This window comes from Callorhinus ursinus, unplaced genomic scaffold (assembly GCF_003265705.2).
Source record: "Callorhinus ursinus isolate GAN/ISIS: 27379988/994484 unplaced genomic scaffold, GSC_fseal_2.0 scaffold10, whole genome shotgun sequence".
Lineage (NCBI taxonomy): Eukaryota > Metazoa > Chordata > Mammalia > Carnivora > Otariidae > Callorhinus > Callorhinus ursinus.
The window spans coordinates 65489509-65502193 of NW_027397072.1; the positions used below are offsets into that span (position 1 = coordinate 65489509).

General features: G+C 40.7%; 1 protein-coding gene and 1 long non-coding RNA gene across 9 annotated transcripts in view; one reads left to right on the top strand and one right to left on the bottom strand.

Moving 5' to 3' along the window:
- Positions 1-3351, top strand: part of EFEMP1 (EGF containing fibulin extracellular matrix protein 1) — a 59869-nt gene extending 56518 nt beyond the window's left edge. For all 4 annotated transcript variants that reach the window (XM_025868806.2, XM_025868805.2, XM_073897693.1 and 1 more), the window contains one exon: positions 2417-3351. In XM_025868806.2, coding sequence (XP_025724591.1) covers positions 2417-2578 — 162 coding nt within the window. In that variant the 3' untranslated portion in view covers positions 2579-3351. The remainder of the gene's footprint in view (positions 1-2416) is intronic.
- The window catches only part of LOC112821565 (uncharacterized), a 490026-nt gene that overhangs the window by 268266 nt on the left and 209075 nt on the right, over positions 1-12685 (bottom strand). The window lies entirely within an intron of this gene.

A 12685-nucleotide genomic window follows, 5' to 3' on the forward strand; every position in this document is an offset into this window, starting at 1 on the left:
GAAGGTAGAATACCATCCTCCCCATCCATGCCACCCAGTATCTATGGCTTATTGAGCCTATTTTCTTCATAGCCCTTATCACCACTTTGCATAGTAGTCATTGGTCTATGTGTGTGGTCTACAGTGTGGGTGTAAGGAGAGCAGACTTTACCTGTTGGTTCACTCTTCTATACTCAGCACAAGGAATATACCTGGCACCTAGCAGGTGCTCAAAAAAATATTTTTAAATGAATGAATTAATTCAGCTAGTGCCTTCAAGGTACTACTATTACCTTCAAGCGGCAAGCACCATGCTGGGTCCTGGAGACACAACAGTGAATAAAACTAAGCCAATTCCTGCCCCAGTGGAGCTCATGGTCAAGACACAGAGCAAGTGCTCACAAGTATGCTGAATGTTACAATAGGGAGTTACAAGTGCTCATGAGTGCCTACCAAGTCAACCGCTAAGAAGATAGGAGTGGTCTGGAAGCTTCTGAAAGAAGTGGACTTAAGCTGAAGACTAACAGTTAAAGACTAGAAAATGGAAAGAATAAAAAGCAGTCCAGTTGGTCTGAAAGTCCCAAGTGCTGCCAGTGGAGTGGCTTGAGGGGAGCCTGGTGAGATGAGCAGAGCCTAGATCACAGAATGCCTTAAAGATCATATTAAGGTTTCAGGTAGAGGAGTTGCTATCAGATTTTCATGTTAAAAAATGATGCCTGGCTACACTGCAGAGCCTGGTTTGGAGTGGGACAAGAATAGAAGAGACCAGTTAGTAGTTCAAGAAAATGGGGTACTATGGTGGTAGCAGTGAGTCCAAAAACAGTGGACAGATTTATGAAGATATAGAAAGAACTAGATGACTTGATGAGTCATTTGCTATGGAGAGGTGGAGGGAAAGGAAGCACTAAAGGTAACTTCCAAAAATAAGTTTCTGTCTTGAGCAACAGTAAATGGTGGTGGTGCCATTTATTAAGATAGGGAAGAAGGAGCCAGTGTTGAGAGGAAGGTGAGTTCAGTCTGGACATCCTTTCAGTTTGGACCCTTCTTTTTCAGTAGGTGACCTCACCTCCTTCCCTTCCGAAACCACTGAGGCCAACAGATATGAATTACCTGAACTTCCCACTCACCCCCTACAAATTTAGGTTCATGTGTCCTCCTTTTTACCTTCTCCCTTGAGTTTTCCAAAGATGAGGTTTCACTTCTGTCAATCAAGGCCAGTTCACCACCTGTACTCTTCCTTCCATCTCCTCTAGAATCTTCTTCCATCAAATACCCATCTACCTCCTACATAGTCAACTTGCCTCCCTATAGATGTTGCCCCCTCGCTCTTCTCCTTCCCACCCAGGGTTCTTAAAACACAGCCTATAAACACAGTCTCTGAATTCTCACTTCCTAGTCACCCTTTTCTATCTTCTGTTCCCATTACCCTACTGAAGTTGCCCTGAAAAAAGCCACCAATGACATCCATACTGCTAACTCCAGAGGGCATTTTTCAGTTCCAGGCTCCTTCAGCCTTGCTTGCTACTCTAATGGATACTGCTAGCCATTCATCTGTTTCCCACTTAATCATCTGTTTCTTCTCAGCTTCCCGCAATGGCTTCTTCTCTGCCCACTCCTTAAATATTGGCCTCTCCCAGCTCCAGTGTTATCACATATACATTCTCTCCCTTGGTTTAAATATCCACCCATTGAAGTGACTGCTAAATCCTAATCCACTGTCTCTACCCCTGCTTTCCTCTGGCATTCAGATTCACACATCTACTAACCTGCCCCTCAACTCCTCTTCCTCTACTCTCCAGCACCCATCACATTCTTCATCAAAATCAAACTGCATCCAGTTCTCCTGAACATACTTCTTTATAAAACTTCCAATTATCTTTGGTGACTCTCCTCAGACATTCAAAAGCCTCCCCTCAATGCTTCAAGGTTCCTTCTCTTTTTCCTTGTATTTTTCACTTTTATGTATCTTCACACATATCCTACATAACCTCATGTATCTTAGCATTTGCTATGTTCTATTGACGTTAACTATTTACATGTCTCTTCACCTACTAGAATGTAAACAAATGCATAATGCTAAGAAGGGAAAGGTGATAACTTTGTTTACCAGTTCAAAAATTATCAGATTCTCACCTGAACTACAGTCTCTATAAAGGCTGGTACAACTCAGTAAAAGTGAAGAGAAACATTAACAGAGAGGGATGAACAGAAAACACAGAACTATCAAAAAAGCAGGTCCCTGTAACTTGGAACTAATGACTATGTGTGGACAAGGGGAAAAGAACCAAGAAAGGTTGAAACCAAAAAGGAATTAAGTAGTGAGTTTTATCCTATCCTCAAAATTCTTCCCCTAATTCTTATAGGACTAGATATACTCACAATAGAAACTCCAATTCAAAAATTATTCTCTCCCTCCCTCTTTTTTCTTTTATTTTAGCAAACAAGTCCTGTAAGTGCAATGCTTGTGCTGGTGAAGTCGCTATCAGGACCAAGAGAATATATCGTGGACCTGGAGATGCTAACAGTCAACAGTATAGGAACCTTCCGCACAAGCTCAGTGTTAAGATTGACAATAATAGTGGGGCCATTTTCCTTTTAGTCTTTTGAAAGAGTCCACAATAGGCATTTAAATCAGCCAAAGAATACTGATACCATAAAGCACTATTTTATTTATAGACGTATCTAGTACATCTACATCTATATGCTGTACACTCACCAATAATTCAAACAATTACACCATGGTATAAAGTGGGCATTTAATCTGTAAAGATTCAAAGTTTGTCTTTATTACTTTATGTAAATTAGACATTAATCCACTAAACTGGTCTTCTTCAAGAGAGCTAAGCATACTCTATTCAATGAAACTTGGATTCTTTTCTGTAAAAGTGGGACAAAGCAATGATTATTTTCTGTAGTGCTTAAGGAAACTTACTACAGCTCCACTGACAGTCTCATAAGGAGGCAACCATCATAACATTGAACAGCATGCAAGTTCAAGAATGAATTTTTTAAATGCTTTGTAAGAAAATGGAAAAAGTCAATAAAGATATATTTCTTTAGAAAATGAAGATCTACCATATTTGCGTTGGTTTTATTTTCAATATCAGTCTAAACACAGATTATTGTATAGTATGCTGGTTTCTGTTGAATATTTTAAATTTTGTCAGAAATTTTTTATTATGAATGTAAACAGAAAAGTAAGCAAAATTCTCAAAGTGAATAAGTTATCCACAGAATAATTATTATATTGAGAAATCTACAGAGAGGGATGAGAAAACATATTCTTTTAAAACTATATTGGAATTGACCTGAAGAAGCAAATTCAGTGTATTCATCAATTCAAGCTGCTATAATAAAATACTATAGACTGGATGACTTATAAACGACAGAAATTTATTTCTCACAGCCTGGAGACTGGAAGTCTAAGATCGAAGTGCCAGCATGGTCACGTTCTGGTGAGATCTGTCCTCTGGGTTGCAGACTCGTATCTTCACATGGTAGAAAGAGAGCGAGAGAGTTCTTTTGGGGTCCCTTTTATAAGAGCACTAATCTCATTCATGAGGGCTCCACCCTTATGACCTAATTACCTCTCAAAGGCCTCAAGTCATAATGCTATCACATTGGAAGTTAGGATTTCAACATTTGGGGAGGACACAAACATTCAATCTTTAACACTTGGTAAATGTAAGAACACCCCTGAATTCAGGTCTTCCACAAGATGTAGAACAAAATGAAGAAAAGGGATTGTACTGAGGAAGCTTTAGTTTCTGAATAAAATTAAAACTCTAAAACTTCACTTATAACTAAAATTTCTCATCTTTATATCTGATGCTCACAGAGGAAGAAAATGAGAACAGTTCTTATTCTTGGCATCCATAGTGACTGTGAACTAAAGCAAATTGCCCTCCCTCTGAATTCAGAGAAAAGGTTTTATGTTTTATTTGTTTAAAGTGTAACTGCTTCACTTTGATGTATCATATTTTTAAATAAAAATAAATATTCTTGGGGCGCCTGGGTGGCTCAGTCGTTAAGCGTCTGCCTTCGGCTCAGGTCATGATCCCAGGGTCCTGGGATCGAGTCCCACATCGGGCTCGCTGCTCCGCGGGAAGCCTGCTTCTCCCTCTCCCACTCCCCCTGCTTGTGTTCCTGCTCTCGCTGTCTCTCTCTCTGTCAAATAAATAAATAAAATCTTTAAAAATAAATAAATAAATAAAAATAAATATTCTTTTAGAGGATCACTCTATCTTTGAAGGTTTTTTTAAGTGCAACGAGTGACAGTCAATATAATTTTGTCTAGGAAAAAATTAGTTATAGCTTCTACAGCAAGAACAACCATTTGATTTTTTTCTAATAGATAATCTAGGAGATGAGGAAACAAAAAGACTGCTAAAATCATGCCACAAGAATGTGTGCAGCCAATTTTCTCTTACATCCAGTTTCAAAGCACGTATGAATAACCTCTGACACCCAGACAACCTCGACCCGGAAACAGGTGTTTCTCAAACCGTTGACTAAATGTGCAGTAACTGTCAAAAAGAAAGTTCACCAAGAAATCAAGAAACAAAACACAAACTTCTTGTGTGAACAGGGGATGGGCTTTTGTTATAGGGGCATAGAAACAGTGATGAGAGAACAGCTCTAACCAAGAGCCATATAAGGAAGCAGAATAAACAGCCAGCCACAACACAGCAGGACTGTTGAGTGTGTTCCTGTCACTCCATCCACATGATTACTTGCAGTCCAGATAAATTAAGGCTTGATCTAAACTTTTCTGTTTTTAATCAGTCTATTGGTTTTTCTACGTATAGACACAGTTCTCAAGTCAGTGATGGGAATGGTGAAAGTTTAAAAAGAAAGTCTAAGACCTCTTCCAACAGATTTTTCACTCTTAAATAAGAAGGCAGTGTCTTATCTATAACTTTGGAGATGATTACAGAAGAAACAGAAATTTCTCTGAAATATTTATATATAAGCCCTGGCCCTCCACCCCCACCTCTAAGCATACATATATTATTATATAATTACATATTATTGTATAATTATATGCTATATATTATAGAATAATATATTTTATGTTATATGTAAATATATAAATTATTTCTGTATTATATAATTAATATATAAAACATGTTATATAATGATTTATAAACTGCATTTTTATAATTATATATCTATATATGTGACATATAGAAATCATTAACTGCAGGGGCGCCTATGTGAGGTAGTTGATTAAGCGTCCAACTCTTGGTTTCAGCTCAGGTCATGATCTCAGGGTTGTGAAATCGAGTCCCATGTTGGGCTCCGTGCTCAGTGTGGAGTCTGCTTAAGACTGCCCCTCCCTCTCCCTCCGCCCCTCCTCCCTCCCTAAAATAAATAAATGAATCATAAAAGGGAAAGAAAAGAAAAGAAACCAAAAGAAACCATTAACTATAGGCGAGATGGCTGCCCTTTCATTCCAAAGCCTAGCTCTATTCACAAATCATAGACAGATGGAAAGGGTTGATATAGTGAAATGTCACTGGTGTGATTCCTTTTTTATTAATCGTAAAATATACAATACAATTCATTTTAAAATGTACAACTAAGTGGCATTTAGTACATTACAATGTTATACAAATATCAACACTATCTAGTCCCGTACCCATTATAAACCCCATATCCATTAGCAGTAATGCCTGATTCCCCAACCCACAAACTCTGGTAGGAGTTACCACTAATCTAGTTTCTGTCTCTGGATTTGCCTATTCTGGACATTTCATATAAATAGAATCATACAATAGGTACCCTTTTGTGTCTGGCTTCTTTCACTTAGCATGGTATTTTCAAATTTCAGCCATATTGTAGCATGTATCAGTACTTTGTTCCTTTTTATGACTGAATAATATTCCATAGTGTAGACATATCACACTTTATCCATTTGATGCTGGCAGGCCGGGTCCAAGGAACCAGGAGGGGGTCCACAGGACAAGCCAAGAGGGTCTTTGGCTTTGTGAAGGATGGAAATCAAATGTGAACCAGCAAGGAGTGAGAGCAGAGCTTACTGAAGACATAGAGAGAGCAGACACAGATGGAGTGTCTGGGAGACTCAGAAAGGAAAGGAGGGAGTCTGGTCTTTGCTTGGGGTTTAGAGGTCTTCACTGAGGATTGTGATTTGGTATATGTGTCCTCTCAGGCATCCAGGAACCAGTTAGAACAAAGACAAGGACCGAGGTGTTATTTCTTGGAAGCAGGGGGTCATGGAGTCAAGATGTCTAGCTCCAATGGTGGTCTGGAATATGCATATGATGGCTTCATTTGGTCATTCTCACTCGGTCCTTCTTTAGATGTTATCTATTCTAAAGGAATCATTAACTGCTTGTTCCTTAAAAGGAGGACATACACTATTTGCATTCTGTGGCATGTGTAAAGTGGGGGTGCAGGTCCTAGCAAGAATAAAAGTGGGAAAAGGAGCAAAAAGCAGATTTTTATGGAGTCCTTCAGTTTCCCTGTCTCACATTCATCAGTTGATGGACATAAGTTGATATGTTGTTTCCACCTGCAATTCCTTTTTGTCTTACCTACAAAAAGGAAGCAGATTCCTAGATGATTCATCCACTAGTTTCATGGCCTAAATCACCCATTTTTAGTTTCATTTTTAACTAATAAAAAATAGCAAGTGAAAAAATATATTATTCATTCACAGAAGCAAAATTCTGGAAAGAGCTTTGGAAAGCTAACACATGAGTTCCCTTATAGGTACAACCATCCTTAGTAAGCTTAAAAATCTCCTGTTCTCTTTTTAATGTAATTTGAAATTCAAAATAAACATCTTCACTAAAAACAAACCAAAGCAGTAAGACAAAGACCTGCTTTGTTTTCGAACTACACATGACTCCCTCTTCCCCCTCTCTATGAGAATCACTGATTTAAACCAGCTCCCATAGATGTTACAAGACAAATTCATCTCAGAATCATTATTCAGCAGCAAACATTTATTAAGCAACTTTTATAGTAATCCCTTCCAACATTTAAGAGTGTGATGTAGAGTAAAAGAATCAGTTCTAACATTAACCACTTGTGAGACTTAGCTTTTGGGGCCCTTGCTTTATCTATAAAACCTGAAAAACTGAGATATTGAAACAAGGAGCTTTTCCAGTTTTAACAACTGTAACTAATCCCTATGCCTAGGCTGCATTGAGAAATAAGGTAGCTCAATTTGCCAAATTTTTTAAAGCATCTGAGCATTCCTTGTATGCAGTGGCTATTGGGAAGCATTGAACATTGGTAGAAGAGAAAACGCATAGTGCCTTCCCCAAAATAGGTCTTAACACTGTGGGTTCATTATTGGGACCAAGGACCAATTTAGCTATAAATTTTTAAATTAAAATTCAAAATTATTTTTTTTGCTATTCAATCTGTTAAATTATTCATGTTTTTGCTCCTTTTCACTGATACTGACATATAAATACTTATGTTAAATTAAAAGTCATTTCACCAATGAAAAAAGTCCAGCCATGGGTTCCCACACTTCCAAACATGCTTCCAGGGAAATATGTACATTCTTAGTAAGTCTCAGTAATGAGGCCACAACTAGTCATTTTCATCACTTCACCATTCTGTTACCATACCTGGGCTCAGAGACTTCCACGCTCTCTAACTGGACAGTTCCATTCTGACAGTGATTAGGAAAGGCCTCTTGGTTATTAAGACTGCTCCAAAAAAGAAAAAGTTCCCTTGTAGCTGCCAAATTTCCCTCTTAAATGGTTTCATTAACAACTTGCAATCTCCACCCCCTCCAAACATAAAATCTCTTATTACATGCACTTCTTTTTAATAATAATGATAATAATAAACAATAACAGGATTCTAAATTTAGATGCCACTTAGTCAGGTCATCTTATTTTTTAGACTTGCTCAAGGTCACAGTTAAGCAACAGTGTGTGCCTAGAATGCAGGTCTTCTGATTTAGATTAAGCTCATTTCATTGGCCGTACTCCAAATTTCAACACCAACAAGCAATCCCTTTCTTTCCTGCAAAGCGTCCACCCCAAATCGTGGACCAGCTTTGCTGACTGCCATGACCAGTTGTCACCACTGCTGTTACATGCAATTGTGTTGAAATAACACAGATACCAACCTGATTCTGATTTACTTTCTTAAACTTTAGCTGATTTGTTCTTTTTAAAAACTCCAGAGAGGCAGAAGTCATCGTGTTACACAAAATACTCCTAAACTCTAGAAATTCAAAGTCAAGAACCAATCATGTAGACCTTACTATACTGGAGAGGACAGCAATTCCCAAAAGATAAAGTCTATTACTAAAGATCCAGATGTAGCTCTCTGCATGGGGGAGCTTTGAGAGCAACAGTGGTGAAGAGGGAATGAGGTTAACACTCTCCTGGTTCAGAAGCTGGGCCAAAAAGCTTACAGAGTCCTTCCTTCCATAGGATTAGTATAAAGTAAGGGGCTAGTATAAAGATTACTGCCATTCCTTGACATTGGTTAACATTTATTAGGTGATTTCTGAAGGAACAATGAACATCATCACCCAGAATAAGATAAGATGCCTCATTTTATTAACAACTCAGTCCTCAGTGGAGCTAAACATATTCTTTCACAATATGTTTAAGTAAAAATGGCAAAAACAAGTAGGGCTTTTAAAATTGTAATTTAAAAATATAAATATTGAAGGGTAGAAATCAGTTAGAAACCAATTCCCACATCTAATATAGTAATCTCTACCATTTTGCCTCTACAAGGGAGATGTTTTAGTGAATCCAAATGATGGAAATAGAAAGATTGTTCAGTATCCTAAGGCCACCTGAACACAGCCCAGTGGGATTATTATTTTTGGGGAAGCTTCACAAATACAAGTTTATTGTTGAATCCTGTTTCCATGACGCCAAGCAGTTGCTTATGTTTTGAATAGCCGTGTATGCTTCTAACTTTCTAACTCTTCTTTTAAAATATAGAACAGCTGCTGGTCTGCTCATATGGTATGCATAAGAAGCCCACAAGGGACGAAAACTTCCATTAATATGTCGAATTATTTTTAACAGACTTATATTTCTATCCCGAATCATCATCTCAGAAAGATGGCACATTTCCATCCTCCCAGCTGGGGGGAGCACCTGCGAAATACAAACCCAAACTGTGACACATCTGGTACCAAAAAACCAATCTTGTTTCATCTGGTCAGCAGACTAAAATATCAAGATTGTTGAATAGAAACAAGGCAAAAAGTTAACTGCCTCTTATATGTAGTCAACACAGATGTCTAGTTAATCTGTTTATATTGTAAGCGCATGTGTATGTTAACGGAGTACAGACCCCTTTAATAAGCCAGAGTCAGAATACAAACGCAAGAGAATTTTAAAGACCTGAATGCAATAATTCAATTCTTTCTTATCTTCCCATAGAAACTAAATTAGTTTCTGCAGAATCTCAGCATTATTTTTAATAGATGCATGTAACACAAATAAATAATTTTGTTGAGTTTTCTTGGTATCTCCAAATTGTTTATTTCCTTTAAAAACTGTAGTCCATGTTTTTGTATTTTAATATTTAGATTACATTTAAATGGTAAATTACTTGCCTGTGACTTAAACCAGGTGTCTTGGATTGTGTTGCCCCAAAAGCAGACCCTGACACAAGAAACGAGTGTGGGTAGTTTGAGAGGTTAACTCAGAAAGAACAGGCAAGGAAGTGGGGAAAATGAGTCAGGGAGAGGAGAGATGCCAATAAATGAGTTAATGAGGAGATCACTAATGTGGGCAACTGGTATGCATTTCCTCTAGGGAGCCTCTGAGAAATCCTGTGGAACTCACCTCAAAAGCATCCCACCAAAAGCTTCCTAGGTTGGGCCATTTATCCACCAACTTCCAACTCTGTTGTGGAGGTTGACGCCAGGGGCACTAACACCACGCCCACTTATAACTGCCTGCTCAAGGGGGAGCCCCTTAGCCCTGGAGAAAGCCCTCAGGCAGATGTGAAGACAGAGGCTTGATGTTGGATGCTATCAGTGAGCTAGAAATTTCTACTGTAGCCTCAGTAAACTCAAGTGGCTGAAGGGAATTGGAGGAGGCATGAAAATCTGCTGACCGAGGTCAGCTCATTGCGTGATGAGTCTGACACACGAAGTACATGTAACTGGCCTAATGGCTTCAAATCACGTAAACCTCTTCTCTGAATTTTTCTGATGGTCTCCATCTTTCTTTCCTTTCATATTCTTTCTCTTCTTCTACTCTAGTTTTCTTCTCCTCCAAGTATCACAAATTAGGGACCAACCACATCCAAGACACATGGTTCTGAATTAGATGCAAAGACACATAAGATATCATGTAAAGTGCTATCATATAGCCTACGAGATTCCAAAGCACATCACAAGTCCAATTACAGACTATTGTATAAAATTGGTTGCCCTAACTCTCTGAATGGAAAAGCGACCACTTTCTGGAAGGTATGACGTGTGAAGTGAATTCGAGGTGATATTCAGGAAGGTAGACAGCGGGGAAGGGGGCCTCCGTCAGCCACTACTGGAAAATGATAGAGCCACAGAGCAAAAAATCGGAAATTTTAGAAGTTGGCTCTGCTGAGGGATGTCGCTCCAGTGGCTAAGTGGGGGGTTAGAACCCTCTCCGGGACAGTGTGGTCTCAGGACCCTTGGGGTCACAGAAAGACAGGGGGTGCCTGAGTGCGGCAGAGCTCCCAGGTATCAGAGCAGGGAAGCCAGCTGCAGAGACGGAGCCGAGGAGTGGGCTCTCAGCTCGGGGTTGCCATAAACCGTGATCCACAGGACAGTCGGGCCACTGCTCCTCCAGCAGAGACCCAACAAGCGGCAGATCCAAGGAGACTCCTCTTCCTTCCCCGGGAGGAGCAGCACAGGAGTACACTGCAAGAATCTGCTGGGTTTGGAGACTCCACACAGGGTCGTGTGCCAGAGATAGAAACGCTCAGTCACAGGCCGGGTGAGCACAGAGTGTGGCTGGAGACCGGGGAGATGGGAGTGACTGATTGCTTTTCTCTGGGGGCTCACTGGGGAGTGGGGCCCCTGAGTTCTCAGGTCCTCCGGGGCAGAGATTGGGAAGCCACCATTTTCACTCTTGTCCTCCAAAGCTGTATGGAAAGCTTGCAGGGAACAAAAGCTCCCCAGAGCAAACCCCAGCGGATTACTTAGTCTGGACCCGGCAAGGGCAGGGCAATTCCGCCTCCAGCAAAGACATTTGGAAACCACGGCAACAGGCCCCTCCCCCAGAAGATCATCAAGAACAGCCAGCCAAGACCAAGTTTACCGATCAATGAGAACGGCAGAACTCCAGCATTAGGGGAATACTGCACATAGAATTCATGGCTTTTTTCCCATGATTCCTTAGTCTTTCAAAGTTATTTTTTTTTAACTTTTGTTTTTGAATTTTTCTTTTTCCCTTTTTCAACCAACATCTTATCAATCCCTTTTTTTAATCTTTATTATTTTTCATTTTTATAGTCATATTCTATCCCTTCATAGTAGTTGCCCTTATTTTTGGTATGTATATATAAATTGTTCTCTCTTTAAAATTTTGGGATACAGGGCAGAGCAAGATGGTGGAGGAGTAGGAGACCTGGATTTTGTCTGGTCTCTGGAATTCAGCTGGATAGGGATCAAACCATTCTGAACACCTAGGAACTCAACAGGAGATCAAAGAAAAGAATAGCAACAACTCTCTGAACAGAAAAACGACCACTTTCTGGAAGGTAGGATGTGCGAAGAAGTTAATCCGAGGCGACATTCAGGAGGATACACAGCGGGGGAGAGGGCCTCCATCAGCCGCTTCTGGCAAGTGGTAGAGTGCTGGAGCACAAAATCAGAACTTTTAGAACTCTGCTCCACTGAGGGACGTCACTTCAGTGGCTAAGCGGGGTTGGAACCCTTGGTGGGACAGTGTGGTCTCAGGACCCTCGGAGTCACAGAAAGACAGGGGGTGCCTGAGTGTGGCAGAGCTCCTGGGTATCAGAGTGGGGAAGCCGGCTGCAGAGACGGAGCTGAGGCGCGGGCTCTCAGCTCGGGGTTGCCATAAACTGTGATTGGCGACACAGTCGGGCCACTGCTCCTCCAGCAGGGACCAAACAAGTGTCAGATCTGGGGAGACTCCCCTTCCTCCCCTGGGAGGAGCAGCGCAGGAGAGCACTGCAGGGATCTGCTGGGTTTGGAGACTCTACATGGGGTCGGGTGCCAGAGATAGAAACACTCAGTCACAGGCCGGGTGAGCATGAAGTGCGGCCGGAGACCAGGGAGACAGGAGGGATTGATTTTCTCTGGGGGCACACTGAGGAGCGGGGCCCCAATTTCTCAGCTCCTCCAGGGCAGAGATTGGGAGGCCGCCATTTTCACTCTCCTCCTCCAAAGCTGTACGGAAAGCTCATAGGGAACAAAACCTCCCAAAAGCAAACCCGAGCAGATTACTTAGGCCGGACCAGGCAAGGGCGGGTCAATTCCGCCTCCTGCAAAGACATTTGGGAACCACGGCAACAGGCCCCTCCCCCAGAAGATCCGCAACAACAGTTAGCCAAGACCAAGTTTACCAATCAATGAGAACTGCAGAACTTCGGCGCTAGGGGAATACTGCACATAGAATCCATGGCTTTTTTACCATGATTCCTTAGTAGTTCAAAGTTAATTTTTTTAACTGTCTTTTTTTTTGTGAATTTTTCTTTTTCCCTTTTTCAACCAACATCTTCTCAATCCTTT